The sequence below is a fragment of the Gavialis gangeticus genome, unplaced genomic scaffold, assembly GCF_001723915.1.
Source record: "Gavialis gangeticus isolate Ggan-Ray unplaced genomic scaffold, GavGan_comp1, whole genome shotgun sequence".
NCBI classification, from domain to species: domain Eukaryota; kingdom Metazoa; phylum Chordata; order Crocodylia; family Gavialidae; genus Gavialis; species Gavialis gangeticus.
This window is the reverse complement of record NW_017728973.1, coordinates 6780930-6807963: the sequence shown is the minus strand read 5'-3', so window position 1 is coordinate 6807963 and position 27034 is coordinate 6780930. Positions and strand designations below refer to the sequence as shown.

At 47.0% G+C, this 27034-nt stretch overlaps 2 protein-coding genes across 5 annotated transcripts in view; one reads left to right on the top strand and one right to left on the bottom strand.

Moving 5' to 3' along the window:
• Positions 1–22784, top strand: CISD3 (CDGSH iron sulfur domain 3). 2 transcript variants are annotated; one of them, XM_019507643.1, is made up of 3 exons: positions 1–139; positions 3584–3712; positions 20802–22784. In XM_019507643.1, exons 1-3 carry the CDS (start codon positions 68–70, stop codon positions 21024–21026), a joined length of 426 nt encoding a protein of 141 aa, XP_019363188.1. In that variant the 5' UTR covers positions 1–67; the 3' UTR covers positions 21027–22784. The 2 variants fall into 2 exon arrangements, with proteins under 2 accessions (XP_019363188.1, XP_019363196.1); XM_019507651.1 differs by lacking the exon at positions 20802–22784 and adding an exon at positions 8043–10840 and having other exon boundaries at positions 17–139.
• Positions 16854–27034, bottom strand: part of PCGF2 (polycomb group ring finger 2) — a 61367-nt gene continuing 51186 nt past the window's right edge. For all 3 annotated transcript variants that reach the window (XM_019507614.1, XM_019507623.1, XM_019507632.1), the window contains exons 8-10: positions 26863–26961; positions 25274–25354; positions 16854–20839 (exon numbers count right to left, since the gene is read on the bottom strand). In XM_019507614.1, the coding sequence (XP_019363159.1) occupies positions 20495–20839; positions 25274–25354; positions 26863–26961 (525 nt within the window). In that variant the 3' untranslated portion in view covers positions 16854–20494. The remainder of the gene's footprint in view (positions 20840–25273; positions 25355–26862; positions 26962–27034) is intronic.

Sequence of the window (27034 nt, the reverse complement as noted above, 5' to 3'; positions counted from 1 at the left end):
GCCTGCACTGCCGGCGCCTTCCGGGCGCGGGGGCGGAGCGGGGCGGGAAGGTGACCCGGCGGGCGCCATGGCTCTGCACAGGCCGGCGGCGCTCGGGACGCTGATGAGCGGGTGCGGGGCCAGGACGCTGCGGGGCCAGGTGGGACGGAGAGCCGGGCTGGGCCCCGGGGGCACTAACCCCTCCGCGTCCCCCTGGGTGGGAGGACCAGCCCCCACCCACGTGTGCGTGTGCAGATCAGCCGTGCAAACCTTCGCGTGTGCATGTCCGTGCGGGGATGAGCTATGCCAAACTGTACGTGCATGCGGGGGGGTGCAGATCAGTCGTGCAAACCTGTGTGTGGGGATCAGCTATGCGAAGCTGTGTGTGTGTGTGTGATCGGCTGTGCAAATGTGTGTGCAGCTCAGATGTGCAAACCTATGTGTGTGCATGCCCATGTGCGGATCAGCTGTGCCGGACTCTGTGTGTGCATATGTGTGATCAGCTGTGTAAAGCTGTGTTTGTTTGTGATAGGCTGTGCAACTGCGTGCACGTGTGGGTGCAGATCAGTCGTGCAAACCTGTGTGTGTAGGGATCAGCTATGGGAAACTGTGTGTACATGTGCATGTGTGTGTGTAAAGCTGTGCATATGATGAGCTGTGCAGACCTGTGTGTGCACATGTCCGTGTGGGGATCAGCTATGCCAAACTCTGTGTGTGCATGTGTACGTTCGTGTGTGTGTTTGTGAGCAGCTGTGCAAATGTGTGTGTGATTAGCTATGTGAAATTGTGTGTATGCATATGCGCATGCATGTGTGCATGCAGATCAGCTACACAAACCTGTGTGTATGTGCACACAACATGTGTATGTGTGTGATTAGCTGTGTAAAGCTGTGTGTGTGTGTGTGATCAGCTGGGCAAAGCTGTGTGTGCCGTGTGGAGCAGTGTGCAAAGATGTGTGTGTGTTGGGGAGATCAGCCATGTAAAGCTGTGCATGTGCATATGTGTGTGTGTAAATCAGCTGTGCAAAGCTCTGTGTGTAGATCAGTCATGCAGAGCTATGCGAGAACATGTGCATGTGTGTGATCAGCCATGTAAAAATCTGTGTGTGCATACGTGTGTACATTGGCTGTCCATGTGTGTGTAGATCAGCCATGCAAAGCTGTGTGTACACTTGTGTGTGCCATCAGCTGTTCAAAGCTGTGCATGTATGTGTGTAGATCAGCTGTGCAAAGCTGTGGGGGGTGCAAAACTATGCAAAACTGTCCCCTCCTCCCCCCACTTGCCAGCTATGACCAAATGCATCCAGCTCACTGCCCCTCCCTGCTGCTTGGTGGCTTCTCCCCATTGTTCTGGTGCCCGGGGTAGCGGTTCTCAATCCCCTCAGACTTGAGACCCCCCTCAGGACTAGTTTTTTTCACTACAGAAAAATCCTAGAGTCATTCTTCTGTTGCAAGGAGCAGGGCAGGATGACTTCAACCCTGGGAACTCCTATTGGAAATCTCTGCATTTGTGAATCTTGTTTGGATTCACAATGCTTGTGAATCCTGTTTGCACACTTTATGGTGCCCACATCCAGTTGAGAATCCACCTCCTCCCTCAGCCCCCATCTCTCCTGGAGCAAATGGAAGGGTAGGATGTCGCAAAGCTGGGGGAGCCACATGTGATCAGCACCACGGGGTTGGGACTTTGACCCTGACAATAGTTCTCTGTGTGTGGTGACATAGGAACCTGCATCCCAGGGACTTTCAGTGGTCTTTGTCCTCCTGCTGGGTTCAACAGCCCAGCTCCTTCAAGGAACTGAAGTGCCTGACTCCTGGGAGCCCAGAATACCTACGAAGAAGTGGGCCTAGAGGCCTTTGGAAAAAGCAACTGTTTACTATAATTATATATGCCATTCTGCATACTATTACTACTCTTATTACTACTAGTATTGTTATTATAATATTATTACTATTTTAGATCCATGATCAAGTCTGCCCAGTGTCTGTTGTGTATGACTGCTTTATGCTGAAGCAACAACTATTAAAAGAAAAAGAAATCAAATAGTCCCTAGGGTCTTTAGCATATTGATGAAGTGTTACACCGTATGGGGCTTGAGTAGCAGGGCCTGGTCAGGCTGGTGACTTCTGCCATTGGTTCTCAAAAGAAATGTGACAAGCCCAAGGGTCTGAGTCCTCCATGGAGTCGGTGCTAATGGGTTGTAAAATACTAACAGGTAAGGATGGTAGCATCTCACACCCACTGTATGGAGGTAAAGGATGGTGAAGGATGCATCCCTGACCCACAGTCAGGGGAGACTGGTGGTAGGTTATAACTTTAGTGGTTGTTTTAATGTCATCTGCTAGTAGAGCTTAGGGTCTTGGCTGCGATGAAGGGCCCGTTGTTCCAGGCTTTGCACAGATACGTAGTGAAAGGCAGTCCCTGCCCCAGAGCTTGCAATCTTATAGGCAAGAAATTGGAAGCAGCCATCTAGGGTGTGGAAGAGACTAACCCAAGTTCATACAATTTGTTGGCCTTGGAGTGGGCACAGGACACACTCACCTGAGTTGCAGTCTAGCACTTGGCCCATTAGAATAGTGGGAGCCAATCCTTTGTCAGGCACGCCACAAATTAGCCCTGCACACTCCCCCAGTACCACTCTGATCCCCTTCCCTCCCCCGCCCTGCCCTTCCTGATTGGCTGCTCTGCTTTCTGCTCCCTGCCCTATCTCCAGCTGTGCTGCTTGGCTCCTCCCTGGTCCACTGTGTGCCACACACAGAGGATGCCCATGTCACTTGTGGCACGTGCCACAAGTTGGCCATGCCCTGCACTAGAGCCCTTGGGGGCCCTTTTCTTCCTGGTCAAGGAGAGATTAAAAACAAAATTAAAACTGAGAATTTTTCTTTTTTTCTGGGTCACTTTGCAATCTCACAAGTAGAGCGTGCTCAAGTGCTTCTGTGTTGAGCCTAAAGTGACCAGGAAGGGAGGTCCCTCCTTCCCCAGCCCCCCTTGTTTAGTGACTGCATATAGTAGAAAAGAGTTTTAATTACTTTTAAAAAACAAAGCCCCTTCCCAAGCCGCTGCAGCTCTGGCATCTTCGCATCACAACTTCACTGGCAGTAAATATGTGCATGTTTGCAAGACATTTTTGCCGTCTCCCAGAGATAGAAGAACCCTCCCAAAGAGTTTCTATGGGTACATTAATAATAATAATGCAGTATCCTGAATGTGTTTGGTGCTGAACACTCACAGTGATATACAGGCCTGTCACAAAGACTTTGCCATAGAAACAAGGGATGGTTTAGAGTGGGAACAGAAGCCTATAGAGCTTAAGGGACTCACCCAAGGTCATTCAGCAAGGAAGTGCCAGTCAGGCATGGATCCCAGGTTTTCTGACCCTTGGCTATGCCCTGTTTACTGACCCAGGCTGCCCTGCTGCTGTTATGATAGATCAGTGCTTTGGTTTCTTGTTTCACCCCTTCCCTCAGGAGGGAAGAACAAAGAGATGTTAAAAAAGAAAAATCTTTTTATTTCCCTCCAGGCTGCGTTTAACCTAACCTGGCAAATTCTTTACAGTAGAGCCTGAGATCTGAGCTCCCTTTCTCCCCTTCCTTGTTCTCCACAGATAAGGAAATCTTCAGAGTCCTCCATGTCCCCGGCCCGGCCAGCAATTGCAGCCAAACACCCGTACCAAGTGGACTTGGAAGCAGGGAAGCTTTATGCCTGGTGTGCTTGTGGCCACAGCAAGAAACAGGTAACTCCCCCAGTTGTTCTATATTGCCTGCCATCTCCTTGCCCCATCACCCCTTTAAAAGTCACCCAGCTCTAAAATCATCTGCATTAGCCTAACTAGTCCAACCCTGCTTGATCTAAAAGGCCACCTCTGTCTTACTCAACTCTTAAAGCTATTGGAGTTCCTGTACACTGTGTCACGTTGCCCAGTGTTCCTCACGTTCCTCACGTTTCTGGGCTGCGTGCCCCTCTGAAAGTTTATTGTACTCTGAGACTACGTACAACAAGAGACTATGTTGTACCTCTGTGATTGCATGCTGTCGCTGCAATGGCATAAGAACCTCTTCCACCGGAGGCTGCTGAGTTGTTGTTCATTCTCTCCATAGAATCATAGAAAATGAGGGTTGGAAGGGACCTCAGGAGGTCATCCAGTCCAACCCCCTGCTCAAAGCAGGACCAGCCCCAACTAGATCATCCCAGCCAAAGCTTTGTCCAGCTGGGTTCTGAAAACCTCCAAGGACGGAGCTTCCACAGCCCCCCTGGGTAGCCTGTTCCAGTGCTTTACTACCTTCCTAGTGAGAAAGTTCTTCCTAATATCTAATCTAAACTTCCCCTGCTGCAACTTGAGACCATTGCTCTTTGTTCTGACATCTGCCACCACTGAGAACAGTCTAGCTCCATCCTCTTTCAAACCCGCTTTCAGGTAGTTGAAGGATGCTGTTAAATCCCCTCTCAGTCTTCTCTTCTCTAGACTAAATAAAGCCAGTTCCCTCAGTCTTTCCTCATAACAACTCATGTCCCCAAACTGCCTTACCATTTTTGTCGCCCTCTGCTGGACTCTCTCCAATTTGTCCACATCCTTTCTGTAGTGGGGGGCCTAAAACTGAACACAGTACTCCAGATGTGGCCTCACCAGTGCTGAACAGAGGGAAATAATCACTTCCCTTGATCTGCTGGCAACACAACTACCAATTCAGTCCAGTATGCCGTTAGCTTTCTTGGCAACAAGGGCTCACTGTAGGCTCATATTCAGCTTATTGTCCACTGTAGCCCCCCTCAGCCCCCAGCCCATACCGGTGATGGGATTGTTCCCTCCTAAGTGTAGGACTTTGCTCTTGTCCATGTTGAACTGCATAAGATTTCTTTTGGCTCAATCCTCCAATTTATCTAAGTCACTTTTCCTTTTGTTTTTCCATTCCTTCTTCTTGTGTACCCACAGACAGTGCTGTACACCCCCCAAGACTGTATGTACAGCAATTTGAGAGGCACTGCTGTAGTCCAGTGGTTTTCAACCTGTGGTCCACAGACTCCTGGGGGTCTGCAGACTATGTCTAAGAGGTCCACAAAAGATTACTCTGATCGATCAAAAGTATGTGAATATCCACACTTACCATTCAAAGGTGTCTGCACCTCCATTCAAAACGTTTTAGGGATCTGAAAAAAGGTTGAAAACCACTATCTAACCCAGTAGCAGGTCTCCAAGGTTGGTAGGTGCTGGTAGTAGGTTCAGAGGAAGCAGCAAGAAGGCCCCCTTGTGGACAGTTTAGGATTAACCTGTCAATGGGGCAGTGTCTTCTTGTTAAGGTCCTGCTGTGCCGAGCCTGCTGCCCATCAGTTAGTAATGCTCTGTGCCATGAAGGAGGAAGACTGCTAAAAGTTACCATTATTGTATTTTAATTAACTCACCCCTGGTTGAGGCTGGTAGTAGCCAGAGGCTGATGTTTTAAGGCTTGGGTCTGTGAGGTCATTATGGAAACTCACTGGTGAATAAACTGGCTGCACCTTAGCCTGAGCTCTTCCCGGCTCTGAGCTATGATAGCCCAAGGTGGACTCTGCTGGCCTCATACACTCCCTTCTCTGCCCATTTAAAACTGGGATTTGTTGAAAGGTGGAGCAAGGTCCATTGTTTGCTCTTCTTATTTGGAAATTATTGTGATCCCAAATGTTTCCCAGATGTTGCACTGAAAGGTCAACCCTAAATGAGCATAGTAAATGCAACCATTCTCCATCCACTTCTGGGACAAAAGTCCTTTACATTGCACTTGCTTCCAAAGCCCCAGCCAGGTTGACTGCCTTCCAAAATCTGACACTGGTGTCCCTCTGCTTTACCTGCGGCCAGTTAGGGTGTTTTGCCTTGTGGTTGTGTCAGAGTTGACTGTGTAGTTTTACTAGTAGGTTAGAAAGTGGATTTGGATAGGATGGTTTGGATAAGGATGATCTTACCTCTGGCAGGGAATTTGACTAGATCAGTGGGAGCCAACTGTTCTGGCAGCCATACACAAATAAGCCCCAAACCCTCCTCAAGTGCCACTCCAACCCCCTTCCTCTGCCCATTCTGGTCCTCTGCTTTCTGCTTCCTGACTTATCTCCTGCTCTGCTTTCTGCTTCTTGCCCTATCTGCTGCAGTGCTGCCCATACCCTCCCTGATTTGCCATGTGCCACACATGGAGGCTGCCCATGTCACTTATGGCACTCATGTTGTAGGTTGACTCTCGCCCTGGACTCGATAACCTCTGGAGAAACCTTCAAGCCCTATTTTTCTTTGATTCTAATGCAACATGTTAAATGTGCTGTGTGGGAGCTGAATTTTTCTCTTAGAAGCCCTCCCTGCCTGTGAACACTTGGGTTGCACCTTCCAAGCAGGTGGCCGCTGAAGTGGCATTTGTTGATCTAGAGTCTCTTCTTAGATGTCTCTGCCTCTAGGCAAGGAGAATGAAATGTCCTAATAGGAACATTTTACTGTCTGTCTGCAGTAGCTGGTACCTTCCTCTGGACAAAGTTCCAGATTTCTAAGGCTTCCTCAAGGGCAGTGGCGTTCAACCTTTATTCATTTGCGGACCCCTAAAAAATTTTGAAAGGCGATATGGACCCCTTTGGAAATTTCAAGTGGAAGTGTGGACCCCTTTGCATTGTAAGTGTGGATTTTAACATACTTTTGATTGATCGGTCGAACGGTCACAAATTCTTCCATGACCGTTTCAGGCTGGACGTAAGGAAGAACTTCTTTACTGTCCGAGCCACCAAGGTTTGGAATAGACTGCCGCCAGAGGTTGGTTCAAGCACCTACCCTGAATGCCTTGAAAAGACATCTGGATGTTTATCTTGCTGGGATCTTATGACCCCAGCTGACTTCCTGCCCCTGGGGCAAGGGGCTGGACTCGATGATCTTCCAAGGTCCCTTCCAGCCCGAATGTCTATGAAATCTATGAAATCTTTTATGAACCCCTTAAACAGTCTGTGGACCCCCAGAGGTCCACTGATCACAGAGTGAAAACCACTGCTCTAGAGGACTGATGAAGCTTCCACTGCCTGATTATGACAGGGCTTTCTTGGGATCCTGCAATATCTGCAGAGTCTGTCAGAGTTGTAATGTAGGCACAAGAGATACAGCAGGTGGCTGTGATGTGAAGGCCTCCCCACCTGGGGTCTTGATGCTGTCAGTGCAGATAGATAAGCAGATCTGGTCATTGCTAAGGGCAACAGTAACTATTGCTACTAATGGCAGCGCCTCTTGTACCTGGTTACAGTCAAGTATAAAGACCTAGTAGGGGTTGCCAGTGAATTCTCCTTCATGGTCTTTCACAAAGACTGGGTTCTTCCCCCCGCCCATTCACACCCTGGTTCTCAGTGAAGCTGCTCGGAGTTCCAAAAGAGACTGACTTTGGTACGTTTGTTTCAAATTATGGGGGAAATGTGTCACATTTAATGGTCATGACTCCTTTGGATTGGGGATCAATGCAAACTCCAAAGGTGAAATGGCCAATGCTATGTCACGAGACTTGCTGGTCCCTTGCTGTCCTGTCCTTTACCCCTCTATAAAGAAACAAGCGTGACAATGATGCATCCTCAGACACCTCGTGGTGATCTCTGGTGAGGGAAGGGGAGAGCTAGGGAAGAGGAGAAGCCTCTAATGATTCCCCGTCTATTATGGAAATGCAGATGGGCCCTGACATGAGATTTTGCTACCTCATCCTGAGGGAGAATAGGCCAGTGGTTTGGGTGCTGGTATGAGACTGGGGAGATGTGGGGTGACCTGAGAGGCTGCTGGTGTGACCTCGGGCAAGTGAAATCCTTACAGAGAGATCAGTGGGAATTAGGCATCTTGCAGCAGGGATAACACATCCCACCTGCCAGGAGCCATGAAGATCAACGTGTGTGAGGATCAATATGCAAGAGACTTTGAGGTTCTCAGGCTTTCGAGGCCATCTATATTCCAAAGAGAGAGGGAACTCCTGCCCCCTTGCTTGATCCCGTGTGCAGGTCTCTCCTTCCCAGCAGCACCACCCTTGAAAGCCCAGGTCTGCCAGCCTGCTAAGTACAAACGCTTCTTTCTTTCTTTTTTCGCTCTGCAGCCTTTTTGTGACGGATCCCATAAAAAAGCGACTCCAAGTATCACTCCCTTGAGGTTCAAGTTGGATGAGCCCAAGACGGCTTGGCTGTGTGGGTGCAAGCACACCCAGTCCCCACCCTATTGTGATGGCACCCACAAGGAGGAGTTCATTCAGAAGGCAGAACTCCCCAAACAGCCTTGAGGAGGTGCTTCCAGGACTTGCACCCATGAAGAGCCACACAATTTCTCTGGGGTTTCAAAGCCCTTGTGCCAACTGGGGCTCAGGGACTGCAGGAAGGACTCGGGCAGGCTTCCAGTGCCCTCCTGCTCCTTGGGTCAGAATTCTACATTGCTCCACATTGGTTCTCTCTTCATGCTATTCTACACTGCCCAGGCTCATGAACCTTACAACCCCCGAACTTGGGGCATCATCATCACCCAGCTGCCAAGATAAAATTAGCAAGATCATACAGAAAATGCCAGAACTATAAGGAATTGGGTTTGGTCAGCAACGTCACCCCTGTGTGCAGTGTGACTCAAGCCTTGTCAACTGAATAAAATCTCTGCAAAGAAAGCCCCAGCCTGGAGAAATAAATAGGGCATGATGTGCATGGTTTTTGGGCTTAGGACTCTTATCTGTGGGCATGACTGACTATTCCCAGTCCTCCTTGTTCCCAGCCTCATCATCAGAGCTAGGTTTGGGCTGCTTTGATAGCTCTGATTTCAGTTCCAGTTGAAGCTGTATCCCCTCCCTGCCCCCTAGCTGAGAGCAAACCAAAGATGCGTGATGGTTTGTGGTAGTCAAATTAAGCATATTTTTTCTAATTCCATTAATAAATGGTTGGAAGAGTAGAATCTCACCAAAGCGTCTGTAAAATGGGCTGGTGGACATCATCTCTAGGATGGAGAGAGAGAACCAGTTTGTCTCCCCCCTGGGGGGTGATTGACTTTATGGTGCAGATACAAGAATGAGTTACCACTAGGTAAACTAGGGTGTGAAATAGCGGCACATCAATTACTTGGCAACTATGCGTGCACATTCTGACCCCATGGTTAAACAGGAGGCAGCTTACCCCAGTTTAATTGAAGGATAACTTGTTTGTATGATCATCCCTTGAGTACAGCTTCCATGTGTTGGTTAGGTGACTCAGAAGTGGATTGGAAATTTTCCCAGCAGAAGGGTTATTGATTTCTACCAACCGGGACTTTCAGCCAAGGAAGTTTCATTTGGGTATATTGCCTATCAGCTCCTTTTAACTTTAAACCACCCCCACTCCCCTAGCAGTGCAACTTTAACCCCCCCACCCCCGAGTTTTAAGCAGGTGGAATTAGAAAAAAGTACAACAGGTGTCACTTCCTTTATATCACTGTTGTCACCCTATCGGTTCCTCTTTCCACAGGCACCTGCAGGAAAGATGAGCTCTGAAGAATTTTCTAAAGACACGCGTTGTATTGCTTTAATGATAGATGCAATCCCGTCACTTCCCCTCCCACCCAGGTAGATGCAGTTATGCCAGTATAAAGGTGTTTATGCGTTTATGAGAGGCAAGCTGTGTAGATATAAGGTACCTTTATTCTGCTATACCTGCTTCCATGCTGGAGTATGTACCAACGTAAAACGAAATGCACTGCTTATAGCAGTAAGCATCCTAGTACAAATTTGCATGTATACAAGGCCTAACATAAGCAGGGAAAAGTTATTTCAAGCAACCTTTCAGGCCTTAGTAATGCATATAAAAGAAGCCAAAAGATCCCCAAGCCATCCACATTCTTATTTTTCCCTGTCATGGTTTACTTTTAACACTCAAATTGCTGTTTCCTTTCTTGTGTCTGTTCTCCTAAGGGCATTTTGCAGATCGTCTGGGAGATTAATGGCTTTTTCAATTTCTCTTGAAAATGATGGACGGAGTTGTAACCGACAGCCTAAACTCACTACTCCACTGAGGGAAAAATTCACACAAGTCCTGAAGTCATTGGAATTGGCTCCAAAGTGCCTTAGAACTGGCTGCATAGACCAGTTTTACCACTTAGACTAAAAGGCTGATTTTTGGGCTGATTTACTTAAAATGGTTCAATGTTGCTAGTGAGGACACTTATAATGGTTCAAAACTGGCTAATGTTACTTTAGTCTGTGCCTGTGACTGCAAGCTAAACTGGTACGAGTGTCTATGCCCAAAGTTGCCTTGGGTTTGCTAGGTCAGTGGAAAAGTTAAATTTCAGCATAGCATGAGGTCCAAGATATGGCTGAGCTCTTGAAAACATCGCCCTTCAGCTCTAAGTCACTGCTGCTTTGTCATTTTCAGCAATGCAAAGCCATCAGATGGATGAGGTTGTAAAACCAATCAGAATGACTGTGTTTTATACCTGCTTTGCTCTAGAGTGAATGAAGGCATAGGTTGCCAGGGCAACAGAGAATTAAAACCTTTCATCTTGGTTTACTAGGTATACACAAAACTAGGATGCCTGGATTCATCCAAAAGGTGGGGCGAGGGGGGGAAGTGTTGCTGATGATCAGGCTATCTTAACAGGCTTCTCTGGAAATCAGAGGAGATTATGTCTACCAATGCTCAAGAGCAGGCTCTGCTCAAATAAGTCACTAGTGGGGGAATCAGACCTACCCCTGAGCCTTCCAGACACCACTGCAGTATTAAACTAAACCCAGTTGCTTTGCAGCCTGGAAGCAAGGTTGTTCTTTGTCCCACAGAATCAGCTCTCCCAGCCACAAAGCCATGCCTTACAAGATGATGATGGGGGACCGGTTTCTGTCAAATGTGTGCTTTGATTGTGAAACAGTTAATAAAATACTGACATCCAACTAAATGGCTCCATCTCCATCAAGCCTGCAACCAGAGCAAGAAAGCAGACATGGCTCACAGGCACCTTGGACGGTCCAGCCGCTAGAGGGAGACATAACCCTGCACTGGGGTTGAAGTAGGTTATAGGAGCTTTGCCAGAGAGACTTTCTCTGGGGTCAGTCGGGAGTGACTTCACTTGAGCTGGTGCCAGTGGAAACCCAGAGCAGAGCCCTGCTCAGCCTCTGTGATGGGCCTGGGGCTGCGACAGGGACCTGATTCCAGGGCAGTGCCATGCACTCACTGCCCAGATCTCCCCTGTCCTGAGCAAGTCCTGGCACCCACCTGACTCACTTGGGCCACCCTGGGGGGAGAGGGGGATTGTGTTTCTTGGCTGCATTAAACCCTTTGCTATGAATGGGCAGACAGCCCAAAGCGGGGGGCAGTGCTTTGCCCAGGGCAAACCAATCCTTTTCAACTCCACTTCTGCAGTGATTCAGGGTATCCTGGCCCTGGCAACCCTAAGGTTCATTTGTTCAAGCAGGAACCTGGGAGAAGTGATTCTAGCTGGAACAGTATCAAGGCACCAGCTAAAGTCACTGTCTGCCCATGTGCCCACCTCTGTGGTGTATTTCCCTGGCTCACTTCTCATCTCATCCTCCTTAGATGGTTCTGACTGATCGGAAAAGAAACCTGGGCACGATGTGTCTCTTTTCACATGTAGACCTCAGATTTCTCCCTGAGACAAAGCCCTTTTTCCTGGGATCCTACAGAGGGACAAGCCCATTGTCCCCAAAAGCACCTGTGAGGTATCCCAGGCTGAAAAACAGACAACCAGTTTAATTCGGCATTCAGTAGCCTGAGATATGACTAATCAGAAGCTTAACTGGTAATGAATCTGAATTAGCTGCAGTTGTTCCAAGGCAGAGTATTAATTCAGAACCTTCCCAGGTACTTTCCCCCTTGTAAGGGCTGGGGTTTGCTGCAAGACAAGATGTTCAAATCTGAATCAAACCCAAGTCCAATTCCAGCCTGAATTAACACTTCTTTTCTGGGGCAATGGGGCTAATCTGAGTTAACTGCCTTTAAATGTGTACACAACTGTCCTGCCCTGTTTGGATGGGAGTCAAAGCCCCCATCTGTTTTCACCCTAGAATTAACCTGACTGCCCCAACAAAGGCTTTGTCCCAGGGTGATCAAACTGGGGGGGCTTGAAATGGGCATGTCTGGCTGGGAAGTGGGTCAATGCAGCAAGTCCTCACTCAGTGACTGTAACATTCCCCCTGCTGTTAAATGGGGCTGAGGAAAGTCCTCACCCTGAATGTGCCCCCCTCCCCCCCACCTATTGATTGCCCAGTCCCACGGTAGATGATAGCTCTTAGGAAGCTCTCCGTGGCAGCAGCAGGCGATGCATCCCTCCTTTGGCATTGAAGCCTACTCTTATCTCCCTGCTAGGGCAGCCTGGCCAGACTCCACCCTCCATCCCAAACCTGGGCACCCCCTTATCATCCCTTCACATCACAGGCACTGTCTTGGAAAACCTAGTGCTAGATTCTTACAAGATATCTAACAGGGCCTCTGCCCCTAGTGGGACATGCCAAAGCTGTCAGGAGCCAGCAAAGAGGGAAGAGCACCTCATCTTCCCCTCTGGAGCTAGGGTGGCAGGAGCTAGCCTCGGCAGATGCTGAAGATGCTGGAAAAGGGTCTGAGTGTCTGTGCCTATCAGAGCACAGCTGCTAAAAGTTCTTTTTAACTGCAACACATCCAAAAATCAGTCCCCATTACCCAACGAATGGCCTTGAGCTGAGATTAAAACCTTCCCCTCCCTCCCCACCCCCATCTAATGCCCCCCATTGTTCTGGGAGAAGGCAGGAGGGAATCAGAAGAAAATACAGGTGACTGTTGATAGTATATTTTCTATCTGGACCTTCTACCCCCTCCCTCAAATTATCTTCCTGGATGGCAATTGACTGCCTTGGGTATTAAGTGAAATCTAGGAGGACTGTTGCATGGCATGAAATGCTAAAGAGCCTTGGCCCATATGTGACAACAGCCCTTCTTAATTAAAAGGAACAAGGGGCTTTTGCTGGAGATATACCGACTGCCTGTAAAACGTGCTGTTTAGACTCTAGAGTCATACTACTGGCACCATTGTTGTAAAGGAGCTGCTTCTCTGGAAGTAGTCAGATTTGCTAAGGGCTTGTTCGGTTTCCAAAGAGCCACATTCCCAGGTGGCACCATGGCAAAAGACAGATTCTCAAGCATTTTCTGCTTCCACAGATAGCTGGATCTTCCCACGGGTTTGGCACACAAGGCATATAGCATCCCTAGAAGATCTCACCTTGTATTCAGGGATCTAAATGGGAAATGGGAGATGAACTGCTCTGAAATGCCGACTTGGTGCATTGGTGCTCAGCGCTATTCAAAACCTGGCCCATTTGGGTCAGTACGTCATTGCTTTAGGTTCCAGTTCTGGGAGTCAAGGAAGGGGGTAAGTGTCCTGGACCAACTATCAGAAGTGTTGAGCCCCAGATCTAGTGTAGGATAGGAAAGAAATAATCAAATTTGACATTTTGAGTAGGATTTTTTTTTTTAACCCAAAACACCCTGTTTCGCCTGTCCCCCACTCTTTTCCTGGGGAATGTCATCCATTAAAAAACAAAATTCAGCAAGCTCAAATAAACACACAGCCTGTGTTCTGCTCTGTTTGTGTAGCAGTCAGAACCAAGGGACCTGGATCTCAGTTGTTCTTGAAAACTATGGGAAGGCCTGGGTGCTCAGCACCTCAGAAAATCACCCTTTAGAGGCTGGATAGTCAAAAGAGCCCATGTCTCATGTAGATGCCTACATGTGGACCCCGAAGCTTGCATGCACCCTACAAGTGCTTCACTTGAAGCAAGTGAGGAGTCCTATGGGACTATTCATCTGGTTAGAGTTTAGGCTGGATTTATATGCATAGGGCTGCGGTGTTGGCATATTGTGTTAGGAACTCTGGCCTTCGGTGGCTTTACATGAATGATGAGGCCAGATATGAAAGATTTAGCCTGGTTTGTGGGGGCTCAGGTGATACAGAGCTGCACACCCTACCCTGCTCTACAAGGAAAAGATCAGCCCTTTGTGGAAGTCCTCTGCTAATGAGAAGACAGGGAGGAATCAGGTGGGACTTGTTCCATTCCCATGATCATGCACAAGGACCTTGCTGAAAATTCATTTGTTTCATTGCATGTGGCAGCCCTACCACCTCTGCCATTGTGCAGGCAATTCAAGTCAGTTGCCAGAGGGGTTTCTCTGATGGCCACTCTTGTCACTTGGTGAGAGAGATAGCTGGAGAAAGTTGACTCCAGATGTGTACATCAGAGTTGATGCCATCTCACTTTAAAAAACAGACTCACTTCTTTTTTTCTGGCCTGATTTATTGCTCCTTACATGACAGAGGACACAATGGTTTGTCACTGTCTGGCAAGGAGTTTAGGGAGGGGGGAGCAGATAGAACAGGATTGATTTTTAAGAATCAGTCTTTCATTGGTAGAAGATTCATGGCAGGAGGGGAATTCTCTTTCAGGTAGCAGAGAAATCCAAGGAGAAAGATGGTCTCACAGTTTAAAACATTGGGTTGGATCCCAGGAGTTTGGCATTCAAGTTCCATCCTTCCTGTAGGCTGCCTATGTGACCCTGGGCAAGTCACATAGGGCATATGGGTGAGAATTAAGGGGGAGCTTGGGGAGGTGGGGCTGAGCCCCTCTCTCCACAAGAGACAAGCCCCCTTTCCACCACCCTGTAAGATTTGAAAATCGTAACTGGGGCGGGGGGGCGTGTCTCCAACTGGATTGCTCCTTCACTTTGGTGGACTTGTTAATCAATGAACTGGTTTAATTTTTTTGCAGACTCCCCCAAGAGTCAAAGTGTAATTCAAACCTTGGACATACAACATAGTTTCTGCACCAGTATAAAAGAGGAGCAAACATACAGCCTCATACCAGAATAACTTATGCTAATACGCCAGGCAAAATCAGGGATAAAACTACACCAGTAAAGACAGTGTGTGCCTGCATCTTTTCCCCATAGTCATTTACTGACGACAACCTACCCAATATGGGGGTAGCCAGCCCACAGCACATGTTCCTAAGTGTTGCATGCAACTTCCCTATGTGGCACACAAGCCCCAGGCACTTAGTAAAGAGGGCCAGGGAAGCATTAACCCAGCTCTTGGCAGCAACTCCTCCTCTCACAGCAGCATCCTTCCCCTGCACCATTCCACATGGCTGGAAGCGGAGTCCCCCTGCCTCTGTTCTGGTGCCCCAGGGGCAAACTCTATCAGGTATGCCTCTTGGAGGACAGGGATCAGAGAAGTACTCAGGGAGGGGACAGAGTTTAAATCAGTGGCACCCTTGCCAGCAAGGTTGGCCATATGTCTGGTCCCCATCAACTAGTAGAGGTGTGCTGCAATAGCTGCCTGCAGCTACTGCATGTAGCTGCTTCAGGATAGCTGCACAGCTGTCTACTCCAAATCCTTATTTCATTTCCATCAGTAGACAAAACTGATAGTTCACACTAGCATAGACATACATGTACATCCAGGCCCTTAGTGACTCCCATGCTCTCAGCAGCCTTTGGAAGTCTAACCTGGTTTTGATGGGAGTTAGGTACCTAAACACCTTTGGATGCTGGATGAGGCGGGCCACAAAGGCTGTGTAAACAGACATTTCACTTGACTTGGGACTGAGGCTAAAAAACCAACAACCAGTTTTATCTGGGAACACAAATGTTTATCCTGGGATCCTACAGAAGTATGCACTCATTATCCCACGTCAAGTACCTGAGAAGCATTTGAATTAACACTTTGCCCCAAACAATCAAGGCTGATTGGAATTAACTGCCATTCAAACTACCCATGCAAACAATTGTCCCTACCTGTTTTGATGGAGTCAAAACCTGGTAGTCATCTGTTTATAGCCTGATTGTTCCTGGATTTGACCTGGATCAAAAAACACATTTACACACATCCCTTTCCATGCTGCATTGCTGTGAATTGGCCAGCAAGAGCACACTGCTTGCCAGACTTGTCCCTGGAATGAGCCGCAGTAACCATACAGACGTACGACAGAATATCCGGGGGGAAAGCATTAGTGCATTTTATCCAGCATACTGCAGAGGGACTTAAAACAGAACAGTGGATGTGGAGGTCTGTCTGATCCTGGGACAAAAGGCTTTCTCCCAGGACAAATGCAACATCTATTCATAGCCAGAGAGAATAGATTTAATCCCTAGCCCAAATCGTTCTGGATTTGATAAATGCATGCCCTCCTCTAATGTCATTTAGGCTTTGTCTAGATGAGGAAAAATGGAGAGTGTTGCACCAAAGCTGCACCCAGGATAATAGGACAATGCCCCTAGCATTTTTTAGCTCTCTTGTCATTGCTAATTTAGAGATGGGGAAACTGATGGGCAAAGTAAAAGTGACTTCCCCCAGGGCCCCCTCCACCCCAGTGGCCAAACTGGGAACAGAACCTAGCCCTCTACATTCCCATTCCAGCAGGGTCCCTAATCCTCCATACATTCTCTCTGAACACAGACTCTTTCCTAGTGTGACAAGGCCACTCATCTCTGCTTTTGCAACTGCAGATAGAAGAGGTACAATAAATCAAGTCAAACCTGTCCCAGGCAGGGGCAGATTAGGGGAGAAGAGGGAAGCAGGACCATTAGCTAGGAACAGAAGGGAATGGGAGGTGTCCGTTTGCCTTCCTAGGGATTTGGCCATAGGGATTTATTACTTTTTTTGTTATCCCGGGTGCTTAAAATCTATAAGAACGTGGAACATTAAGTCAATCTGGGTTCCCAGAGATGCAAGTGCTTAGTCTGCGACTGGACTTTGCCTACTGGATTGCATGACAGGGGGAAGTGGGGAGGAGGGATGGATGATTGATGGGCAGGTGGGGCAGGCAGGCAGATGGAGGGCTGGATGTCTTGATCAATGAAAAGCCAAGCTTGTCGATGTCTGCTAGTAAGCAGATGGGGACACCTGCATGCACACAGACACGTTGAAGGACAATCTGCAGCATTTATTACATTTACAAAGCTGTATAGTTATACAAATGTTTAACCAATAACGATATATGAATATCAGAATATATTACAGGACATTAAAACATCATACAGGATGCAAACATACAGAGCAATTTTGGTTTGTACCATATCGGGGAGGAAAAAACCCAAACCAACCCCAACACTGAGGCACTTCACCCGCCTCACGTAGTCCATTTTGGCCTATGTACAAGGAGAAGGGGGGTGGGATGAATGTTCCTGACCGGCAAAGCCCCATGTGACACAACTGAGTTCACAGTCCAGCCCCAGCCATTAGGAGGGGAAGAAACAGAAACAAAAAGACTAAGAATAATGGCAACTTAGAGCCCCTCTACCACCCTCTGCAGGTTACCAGGGCACTTCCCCATCCCAGGAGGCAATGTATGGGTATCGTGGGGCATCTCCCAGATGTGCCAATTGAACCCTCTCCTCCTCTTACCCCCTTCCACCCCAAGCCATGACTCCAGTGAAGAAGCGCTCTGCTCATTCTGGCGGCCCCACAGAGGGAAGTCTACCTCCTTCCGCTCCCCACCCTACATAAAAGCCAGCATGCGGCTTCCTTGGCCTTTGGCTCATGCGTTCCTTCAGAAGTGAACATTTTCAAAGGCACCCAACGGCAGCCTGCTAATTCAAGGGGCTGACCCCACTCACCTGACTGGCCTTCAAGATTTAACTCATGCCAGGGTATCACATCCTGGGGCAGGCCCTCCTGTAGCATCATAGAAAGATCTACCCATCTTTCTATGGCTATGGCCATGGGGCTGTGCCCACGCTGGCTCCTTTTAGCCAAGATACTTCTTCTTAATTATCTGGAGCAATAGTTAAAAAACCAAGTCTGTTTCTTGACTTTTGGGATCTGGCTATGTCCACTTCCTTTGCCACTTTCCTTTGGTTCTCAATGCTTTTTCAGATTTCCTATTACCAATCTCCCCACATGCACACCCTGTGGAGATGGAGCTGGGATGAGAGAGTCGCCCTTGCCTACCCAGCAGTTTGACACTTTCCTGCCCCGGATAGGAATTCTCCTGTCTCTGGGATCTGCAGGCACTTATTTATTCATTCACTCCACCAAGGGGGAGATAAAACCCCCTGGGTCTAGATGCCCAGGGGAACATGTGCTTTTTGAGACTGAAGAAACTTGCTCCCCATCCCCCCGTGGCTCACGCATACACACACCCGTGTCAGATTGTAAGGAAGTCCGGACTAGAGAGCAGAAGATAATACCATCTCCCACCCCCATGGAACTTACACGAGTTCCCCCCGCATGGACAACCTTTACAAACACAAGCAACACACACATGGCTCAAACACACAATACAATCTACGCCTCTCTTTCAAGGAACACAGTAGCGGCCTCCCTTTTGCGACTCCTCGCCCCTCACAAAAAGAAAAAAAACAACCTAAAAAACAAACTCCTTTCTAAAAGGCACCATATATTTTTTTTAAACCAACGTGAGGGACGGGGAGAGAAATGGAAAGGGGTGGAAATAAAACAATGCTGTGATTTTTTTTTTTTTTTTTTAAAGGAGCAAGAATGTTTGGGGATGGAGCAGAAAACAGATGGTGGAGTGACCTATGGTTGAATGCTTGTTTTCACTCTTCTCATTAACTGTATTTAGTTTGTCACCCCACCTCTGGACACCCCAGACACCACCTGGTTACTATCACCCCACCTGAAGAACAGCTTCTCCCTGTACAGGGTGGGCATTAGTGCTCTTTCTTCCTACCTAGCCATGCTGTTTCAAGCTCAGGAAAGCCAAAGCTACCAGGGATGCTTCTAAGAATCCAACAGCACCTTCCAACAAGAATAACTCCTTGGTTACTAAGGCATCAATCCTGCAAAGATAGAGGTGCGGGGGGCGAGAGGAGATGAGCAACACAAGATTTTCAAATGCAGGCCCTAATGATTTAGCTGACCAAGCCAAAATTTTCCAAGTAGAGACTTATTTTCCAAGTACAATTTTACAAGTAGCCCAGGAGAGTTAGGCACTCATGTCTTGTTGCCATTTGTTGGGGCATGAGAGGCTAAATCCTTTGACCTCTTTTGGAGAAAAAGAAAAAAGAAGAGAAAAATGAATAGGACTTTATGCCTTTAAGTCACACAATTGCTGTTGAAAGTTCGCTCTTTGTGCTACAGGCTTAATTTGAGGTAAGAAATGAACAGACACTGGCAGAGTAAGTATTATTCATAGGCTGAAGTCTCTGCAGGGTCAGAACCCAAGATACCCTTAGAAATCTGCAAAAGGAAACCAGACTCTCAATGGAAGGTGAAGCTTCAACCTAACTCTATTCAGAACTGCAGTCCAAAGCTTTTCAGATTTCCTCCAAAGCCCCCTCTAAATGGGATGTGCTTAGGTGGCCCTGAAACCCAAGGTCTCTTTCCCCCCCATCCCTTCCTTACTCCACACACACAAATTTAGGAGTAGATCATTATCAAGTGAAAATGCAACGATGAGAATCCTCCTTTGATGAGGACCCACTGATGACAACTGTTCAGATAGGACATGATACACATTACAACAGGGCTCCGGACAAAGGCTGCCTTTTTAAAGGAGCCTCTGATGAAAGATTCCAAAGCAAATCAAAGGGAGGAAAACACACGGGCTAGATTTTTTAAAAGAATTCAGCATGTCGATACGAGACCCTGAATACCTGGCCCTGAATTCTTTTGAAAAGCCATGACCCCTGGGGCCTAACTTCCAGAAATGTGCAATTCTGACAGCTTTTACTGACTTCGGAAAATTCAGGCCAAGTCATTTCCATAAGCGTCTTCCATTCATTTAGTCTATGCCCCATTGGCTGCTCCAGAAATAACAGGCGCTGCGGTAAAACGCCCCCAGCCTTCCAGATGACTTTGGAGCCAATACCCCACAAAATTTCATCGTGAAGACTTCAGCTCCCAAGTGACTTAAGTCCCAATGAGAGTCTACATGGGATTTTAGCTCATCACCTGAGCTTTACTCGATTGCCCTAACTCCAGACAAGACTTTGGATTAAAGTCTATGCAAGTGCGAACAGAGGAGAGAGTAGCATGTCTTATTTGCAAAGAGATAGGATCTTCTCCCCCTCTACGCCCGTGCACAGACCATTCCACACCGACTTTCATGTTTTCCATCACTAAACCAACAAAACAAGCCAACAAACAATGGGTTGGGAAGGCTCTTGACATCAGACATGACAAGTAATTCTCTGCCACACGCACCCTACAGATGGAAGCCACAGATGCACATATACAAAGGGTGGAGGCTTTTGGCTTCTGTCCATCATCCTTACCTGTGTGTCCATTACCATTAAGTCCCATTCTCTCTTGGCAGGGAGTGGGGGAGGGAGGCTGTTATAGAAAATGAGCAGGTGGGGCTGCAGCTATTACATGAATACGGGCTCCCGGACATGCAAATTCCATAAGTTAAAATTAAAATAAAAAAAAAAGGAAGGAAAAAGAAAAGCATCATTTTAAAAAATACTCAACCACAATTGTGTCTTATTTGCATTTTAAATTAATCTGGTCAATCAATAGAAAATAAGTATGTATAATTTTTTTTTCCTATATACACATATATATTTATATATAAAATCAAAAGTCAGGCCCTAGGCCATGCCTTTAGGTCAAGGCAGAAGCTGTGCTACCGTTCACAGTCGTTTTCCGCCCCCTGCTGGCGGAGGGTGGCATTTGGTGGCAGTTCGAGGTGCCATTGAGCACGGTGCTGGAGTTGGCTGGGATGCTCGTGGCAGTGTTGTTCGAGCTGGGTGAGCCGTGGGAAGGCGTGGCGGGGCTGGGCAGGGAGGATGAGGTGGCAGGCAGCGTGGCAGGGCTGTTGGCTTTGTCGCTGACTGACTCGCACTCGGAGGCTCCGCTGGTGTTGGTGCACTCAGAGTTTGCAGGCTGGGACAATTTTATCCTCTTGCAGGCTGGCTGCACCCGGTATTTCAAAGGGAGGGGCCCATTCTGCCAGGAGAAGGGAAAGAAGAACAGTGGAGGTGGTTCCTTTGGACTCTCTCATTATCACGGATGCCAGATTTGCATGCAGGCTGTTTGGGGCTCAGAAATGAAGTTAAAAAGGGAGAGACAGGCAGAGGCTGTGAATGACTGTCAGACATTTCAGTGCCATCTGTCCCTGGGAAAACTCCCCTAAAACAGTGATTGGCAATGTTTTCTGGCAGCAGGAGGGACAGAATGAGACAGCTAAGGTCTGAGGGGGCTGGCACTGGGACCCGGCTGCCACTGCTGCTTCTCCCTACCACCGGACTGCATGGGCAAAGTTCCCCAGTCCCCAACTCCACTGCAGTCCCAGCTCCATGGGTCAGATCTGCCCTGCAGGTTGTAGGTTGCTGATCCCTGCCCTAAAAATCATCAGTACAATTTATTTGTATGGATGCCAGGACGTGCTGTTGCCCAGCTGGTATTTTCCCCTCAACTAAAAAAAAAATCCAATTCAACAAAGCCCAAATCCAGGCTTTGTTCTAGAGTGTTTTACTCAGGCTTCAGATCAGAACAACAATCTACTGAAGTCTAGTTTTACTCTGGAGGAGCAGGTGAAGACTCCATCATTCAGGTTATATTACAGATTGCAGTCTGGCAGGAGTTTTACACTATTATTTTGCGAAGCTCTCTGTAAAAAAATGGCCAAACTCAAAGTCCAAGTACTCCCTGAATGGTTTATGATGGTGCTGCACTCTGAAATTAGGCAACTACATGGGAAAGAAGCAGCAATCATATTCCTTTAAAATGTGTTCATCAATTTTAAAAAATCTTACTTGACGTACATTTGTGCCCTTCATTTTCCCCTTAATAACAAGCTCTAGTATTAAAGCCATATGGATTTTAGTTTTACTTAAAAAAAAAAATCACTTGGGCCATTTATTTCCTGCCTTTACTCAGCTCGGGCAGTGTAAAAAATGATTGGTCCATCAGTTTTTTTCCATTTTGGAAGTTCTCAAAATACACAAAATGCTGAAATTCTGGCTGAAAAATACTGCAGGTAGAGAGATTTAACACAAACCTGTTGCATGAGTTTGCTTTTAAATTCAATGCTAAGAACTTCTACAATCAGAGTTCAGATGAACCTGCCCCCTACATGAAGAAAAACAATGTGACAATCAAGACTCCTGGATACCTGACATAATGTATACCTGATACAATGGATACCTGGATACCTGACACAAAGTGACAATGGCACTTGAAAGCACTTCTATCTATCCTACAAAAAGAACAAAACTCTTACTCAGAAGACCTGGGCTTAATTCCCTTTTCCACCACTAGCCTGCTGAGTAACTGTGGGCTTTTTCCTTCATCTCCTTGTGCCTCAGTTTCCCCAGCTGTAAAATGGAAATAATGAAACTGATTCCTTTGTGAAGTGTTATGAGATTACTGAACCAAAACCAAAGCATTTACACTACCAGCAATAGGTCGGTTCTAGGCTTTGACAAGAATTTGTTTTCACAGTCTTGTCAGAAAAGGCCTCAACATATTAACTGTAACAGTTAAAAAAAAAGGTGGATCTAGGGACCATAGTACACACTCATTAACTAAACATTAACTATACATTTAAAGAAGTTTGTTACAAGGACAAATCTTTCGCAACACACAGACTGCTGAGTACCAATGCCTGGTAAAATATACGAAGCGTGATCTAATATGGAAAGATAAGCAAAAAAGCAAAATTCCTTCTCAATAAATAACTCCAAATACGGGGGTGTTACTGTAGACCTATGGATATTAATTTAAGGGCACTAACACTGCTTTTACTGAAGTCTATGGAAGACTTTCCATTAGGTTTCTTATTGGAAGTAGAAAAGGAATTACAACCTATAGTAATTTCCTGATCCTGATGTAGACGCTTAGAGGCAAAGCACGTGAGAGATGCTACCAGACCAGAATACCGTTTTTTTGCGCCCACTGATATAAATGACAAGATACAGGATAATGGTGAATACAGCCTGTAAGTGTAGTACAAAGCACCTTTAGACTTCTATGTTTTTCATATTCAGATACATTTCCAGTGGCTCACTCCACATACACCTGTGAAATCTCAGCTCCTGCAGAGATATCTTGCCAGGAGGATCAAGAATCCAGATGTTAACAGATAATTAAAACCTAGTCTCAGTAAAAGTTTTCCAGGCTGCCTTCCAGAAATAAAAGATAAAGGATTTGGAAATTCAAATGAGATGCATCTTTGAGCGCACACACAGAAAAGTGAAATATCCTACTGAAAAACCTTTAGAAATAATTTTCTAGCTTGTCTGCCAAGGAAGCAGTGCTCCATCATGTGCCAGGCTGAGCGCTCTAGCCCTGATTCATAAGCCACTTCAGTACGTGAACATTCATACTGATTTCAGTGGGACTGCTCATATCAACCTTTTTACACTCAAAGCACCCCTTGTTAGATCAAAGCACCCCTCAAAAAACGTCATCTTAGTTTTCACCTTTTTCGACTAGAGAAAAATAATAAAGCAATTTTTCTGTTGCAAAGGACTTGGAAAGCCCACAACAAGTGAAAATGGCTTTAACACAACGGATTCCTATTTGAAATCTCTGGGTTTCTCTTGTGAATCATGTTTGCATACCTAGGAGTGCTAACACTGCGAGGCACCTGTGACACCCTTGAAAAGATCTCAAGGTACTCCAGGGTGCTGCAGCACCTTAGTTGAGAATCACTGGTTTAGGGCCCCCATACGAGAAGTGAGCATGTTCTCAAATGCACCCCTATGCAGAAGCATACTTGAGTGATATAAATAATTAAGCAGCAAATTCAAAATCAATACAAGGAAATGTCTGTAAGTCAATCATCACCATGTGAGAGAGACCAAAAACACAGTGAGATTCAAGAGAGAGAAAGGGGTGAAGGCCTGAGACCGGAGGGTGCAGGGGTTAGCAGAGGCAACAGGAATACTCAAAGTGATCGTCACATATCCAGAGTCATAATCTAGGAAGAGACCACCTATCTAGCTACAGGTGATGGAAGATCCTTAAACATTTTCTCTAAACTGGTTGATACTGGCCACTAACCTGCCAGTACCCTGTAGTAAGTGGGAAACAGCTTGCCCCACAGTGACAGTAGCTGTAACTTCATCACCTGGCATAAATCATGGTAACTTGGGCAGATAGTACTGCGCTGCTCTGAGTGAGGGTGGCCTCCCTAAAATGGAACTGCAGCACCATACAAGCTCAAGCCCCCAAATGAGGAAATCTAGGGTTGCTGGAGGGACCTCTGAAGCTCTCACTTAAAGCTGTGAAACGGAACCCTTCCCCTCCTCCCCCACCATTTTAAAGTAAAAGGTTTATTTTTGCAGGGCAACCAGGCCTGACGCCTCCTGGATGGGAAGAATGTTGATTCTGAAAGTTCACCCCTACCCCCTCCTGCTGGCAGTGCGCATCAAGGCCCTTCAGAGCACCTGGATCTAATTAAACGCTCTAGCAGAGCAAGCGTCAACAAGGGAAACATGTTTTCTGATTGATCTCGGTTTTCAGCCCCTCACTTTCCCTCGCACAGATCTCTCCTGAAGCTGAAGCCACCAACCCTTTCTGGGTGGTGAGGGCAGTGAGATTAATTACGGCTTGATTTTTCAGAGGCAGTAAGAGCTGTACTGTCAAATCCCTGGGGTTTAAAACAAAACAAAACAAAACAAACAAGCCCCTACCATCACAACTGGCTTAAACATAATAAGATTTTTTTTTTTTTTATTTGCCTTCTGGTTTAACCAGGATCATGTTTTCAAGCTTCTCTCCAAAATCATAAGGGCTAGAAAGCTGTTTTCTAGTGAATACTGAGATTCCCGTGACTCCAGTTGCTGGAACTACAAGGAAAAAATGCCCAGTTAAATATTGCAGGACTCCTGACTTCATCAAGAGAGTTGGCCACACAGAGTGTCTGCCAGTTTCCATCCAGTTCAGAACTCAGAGAGACGCTCAGCACTTAAGATAGGAGCTAAATGCTTTTGGGTAAATAAAACTGGTCTTGCTCTGCCATTTTCCTACTTACTGTCTCCCACCGTGGAAAAATACCCACCCTGCCAAAAGGAAGGGTTAATTTGTCAAGGGCCAAAGTTATTCTCTGTAGATAATTAGCAGTAAGTCATAGCTTCACAGTAGCATGTAGAAGCTTCAAATATCAGAGTCCATTCTGCTGCAAGCTGTGCAAACTCCAAGGGAGATACGATGTCTGTGTCCTGAAAAGCGTGACAGCTAAACAAACAGTGGATGGGGAAACTGAGGCACACAGAGGGGAAGGGATTTGTCCCAGGTTGCGCACCAGGTAACTGGCAGTGTCAGATATAGAACACAGGTCTCACAGGTCCCAGTCTGCTGCCCTGTGCACCGGACCACATGCCGCATCACGAAGAAGGCAGATGATTCCACTACAGAAACTGGTATCTTACTCACCCTTCGCCATGGGTAGATATACGCAATGTCCATCAGTGTGTAATATTCCTTTAAAGGCTCATCTTCATAGAGAACTTCCACCTGACAAGGGAAGAAGAGAATCAGTTTTTCCCTCTGCCGATGACAAGAAACAAACAATACAGCCTCCTCCCCTACCACATGGCTAGCTACCCTGCCTGGGGCACAAAAGTCAGATTTCTGAGAGCTCAGGCCCAAAAAGCCAGGCTGGCTTTTCCTGACAGCTGCATTCCCATTTAGACACTTGGGGGGAAAAAAATTTAAAAAAAAAGTCAGTCCCTTAAAGTCCTCAGTCTCCACTGTAATGCATGCTGAGCATTTCTGAAAAGCTTGACACTTTTCTTTGGCGTTTAGGTTTCTCTTGACAATCTGGCCTGAGCTGTTCAGTCCGCAGTCACCCTGCACTTTGTAAGGTCACTCCAATGCAACTTGGGTGCAAAACACCACTACATTAGAGTGACTACACAAAGTGCAGCGAGTCAAGTCTCAAGCACCATGACAAGATGTCCCATCCTATTAGTATCTGAAGGAATAGCTCTGATGAACACAGTTGAATGCAGGGGTTCCCAAAGCTTTGTTCATGGAGGACTACTTCATGGGCAGGACATCATGTCAGTGCCTAGTGGGGAGCAGAGTTCTCTGGAAGGAAAAAAAGTGACCCTTAATCTCTCTAGGCCTCAGGTATCCCGGTCTGTAAAATAAGGATAGCAGGGGTAGGGGTTGTATTAATAATATGAAATCAGCAGTGCACTGCCTTTATGTTCAGTAGTTGTAACAGATGATGCCTTACTTAGACAAAGTTACAATAAGAGAGAAGCCAGCCTTCTGGCTTAATTCAATTAAGACTGAACAGCCCATGGTGGCAGCCTTGCTGACCAGCCAGTTTCTGGTGACAACAGACACCATTAAAAGTCTCTTTGTGGGCCAGCAAGTGGCCTATGGGCCAGACCTTGGGCAGCCCTGGTCTACTGGGGAAAGCTATTACATTTCTGATCGTTGCTCAGATTCATTGGATAACTGAGCTGAGTGGCACTTCCCCCCTTTTGCATGAAGCTGGGATAAGAATGCTTACTTAAGACTGCTGCAAGGCTGACTTAGCAAATGTTTGTACAGCCCAGTGTATAAGTACTATATGTTATTATGACAGATGCCAAGACCTTAAATGAGTTTGTGTTTTTAATAAGAAACACATAGTAAATCTTCTGGGGTGGGGGCTGGGGAGAAACTCTGTTTGAGAGGATCTCAGACTGGAACTGTCAGCTCCAGAGCTCTCTGAGGGTTAATCCCACATTGGGTCTCTTTTCAGGGAGGGAAACTTGGGGGTGGGTTAGAGGTTCTGAGTTAGTCCCTCTCCCTCTTACTAGCCTGTCCTCCAAAAACACAGCAGCAGAGTCTCAGCCAGTGGAGGGGTTAAAAAACAGTGCAGCCCTGACTGCAATTGGAACTGCTCTATAAGTTTGCACTAGCTGAGTTTCTGTCCCTCGGGGCCTCACACAACCATGGGAGCAGTCCGCTGACCCAAGAGGGATCTGGAACAGCGTAGCACGCCCAGCCAACCCATGGCTACTTACTTTGTATTTGCTGGGAACGTCCATCTTATTGCGGAGAAATTTAGCCAGATGCATGACTGTCATGGCAGCTGGACATCGGAGGAACCTTACGCCATTCTTCTGAAGATAGACCATCAGTTGTGTGAGATTGGGGGGAGAGGGGGAGGAAGAGGAAAGAGAAGGCATTACTAAG

Bases quoted from the DNA above. Each gene is read 5' to 3' on its own strand.
- CISD3 (XM_019507643.1), top strand. From the start codon at position 68: ATGGCTCTGCACAGGCCGGCGGCGCTCGGGACGCTGATGAGCGGGTGC. The intron at 140-3,583 runs GTGGGACGGAGA...TGTTCTCCACAG, and splicing joins CCAGGACGCTGCGGGGCCAG to ATAAGGAAATCTTCAGAGTC. The intron at 3,713-20,801 runs GTAACTCCCCCA...ATCCTCTTGCAG, and splicing joins GTGGCCACAGCAAGAAACAG to GCTGGCTGCACCCGGTATTT.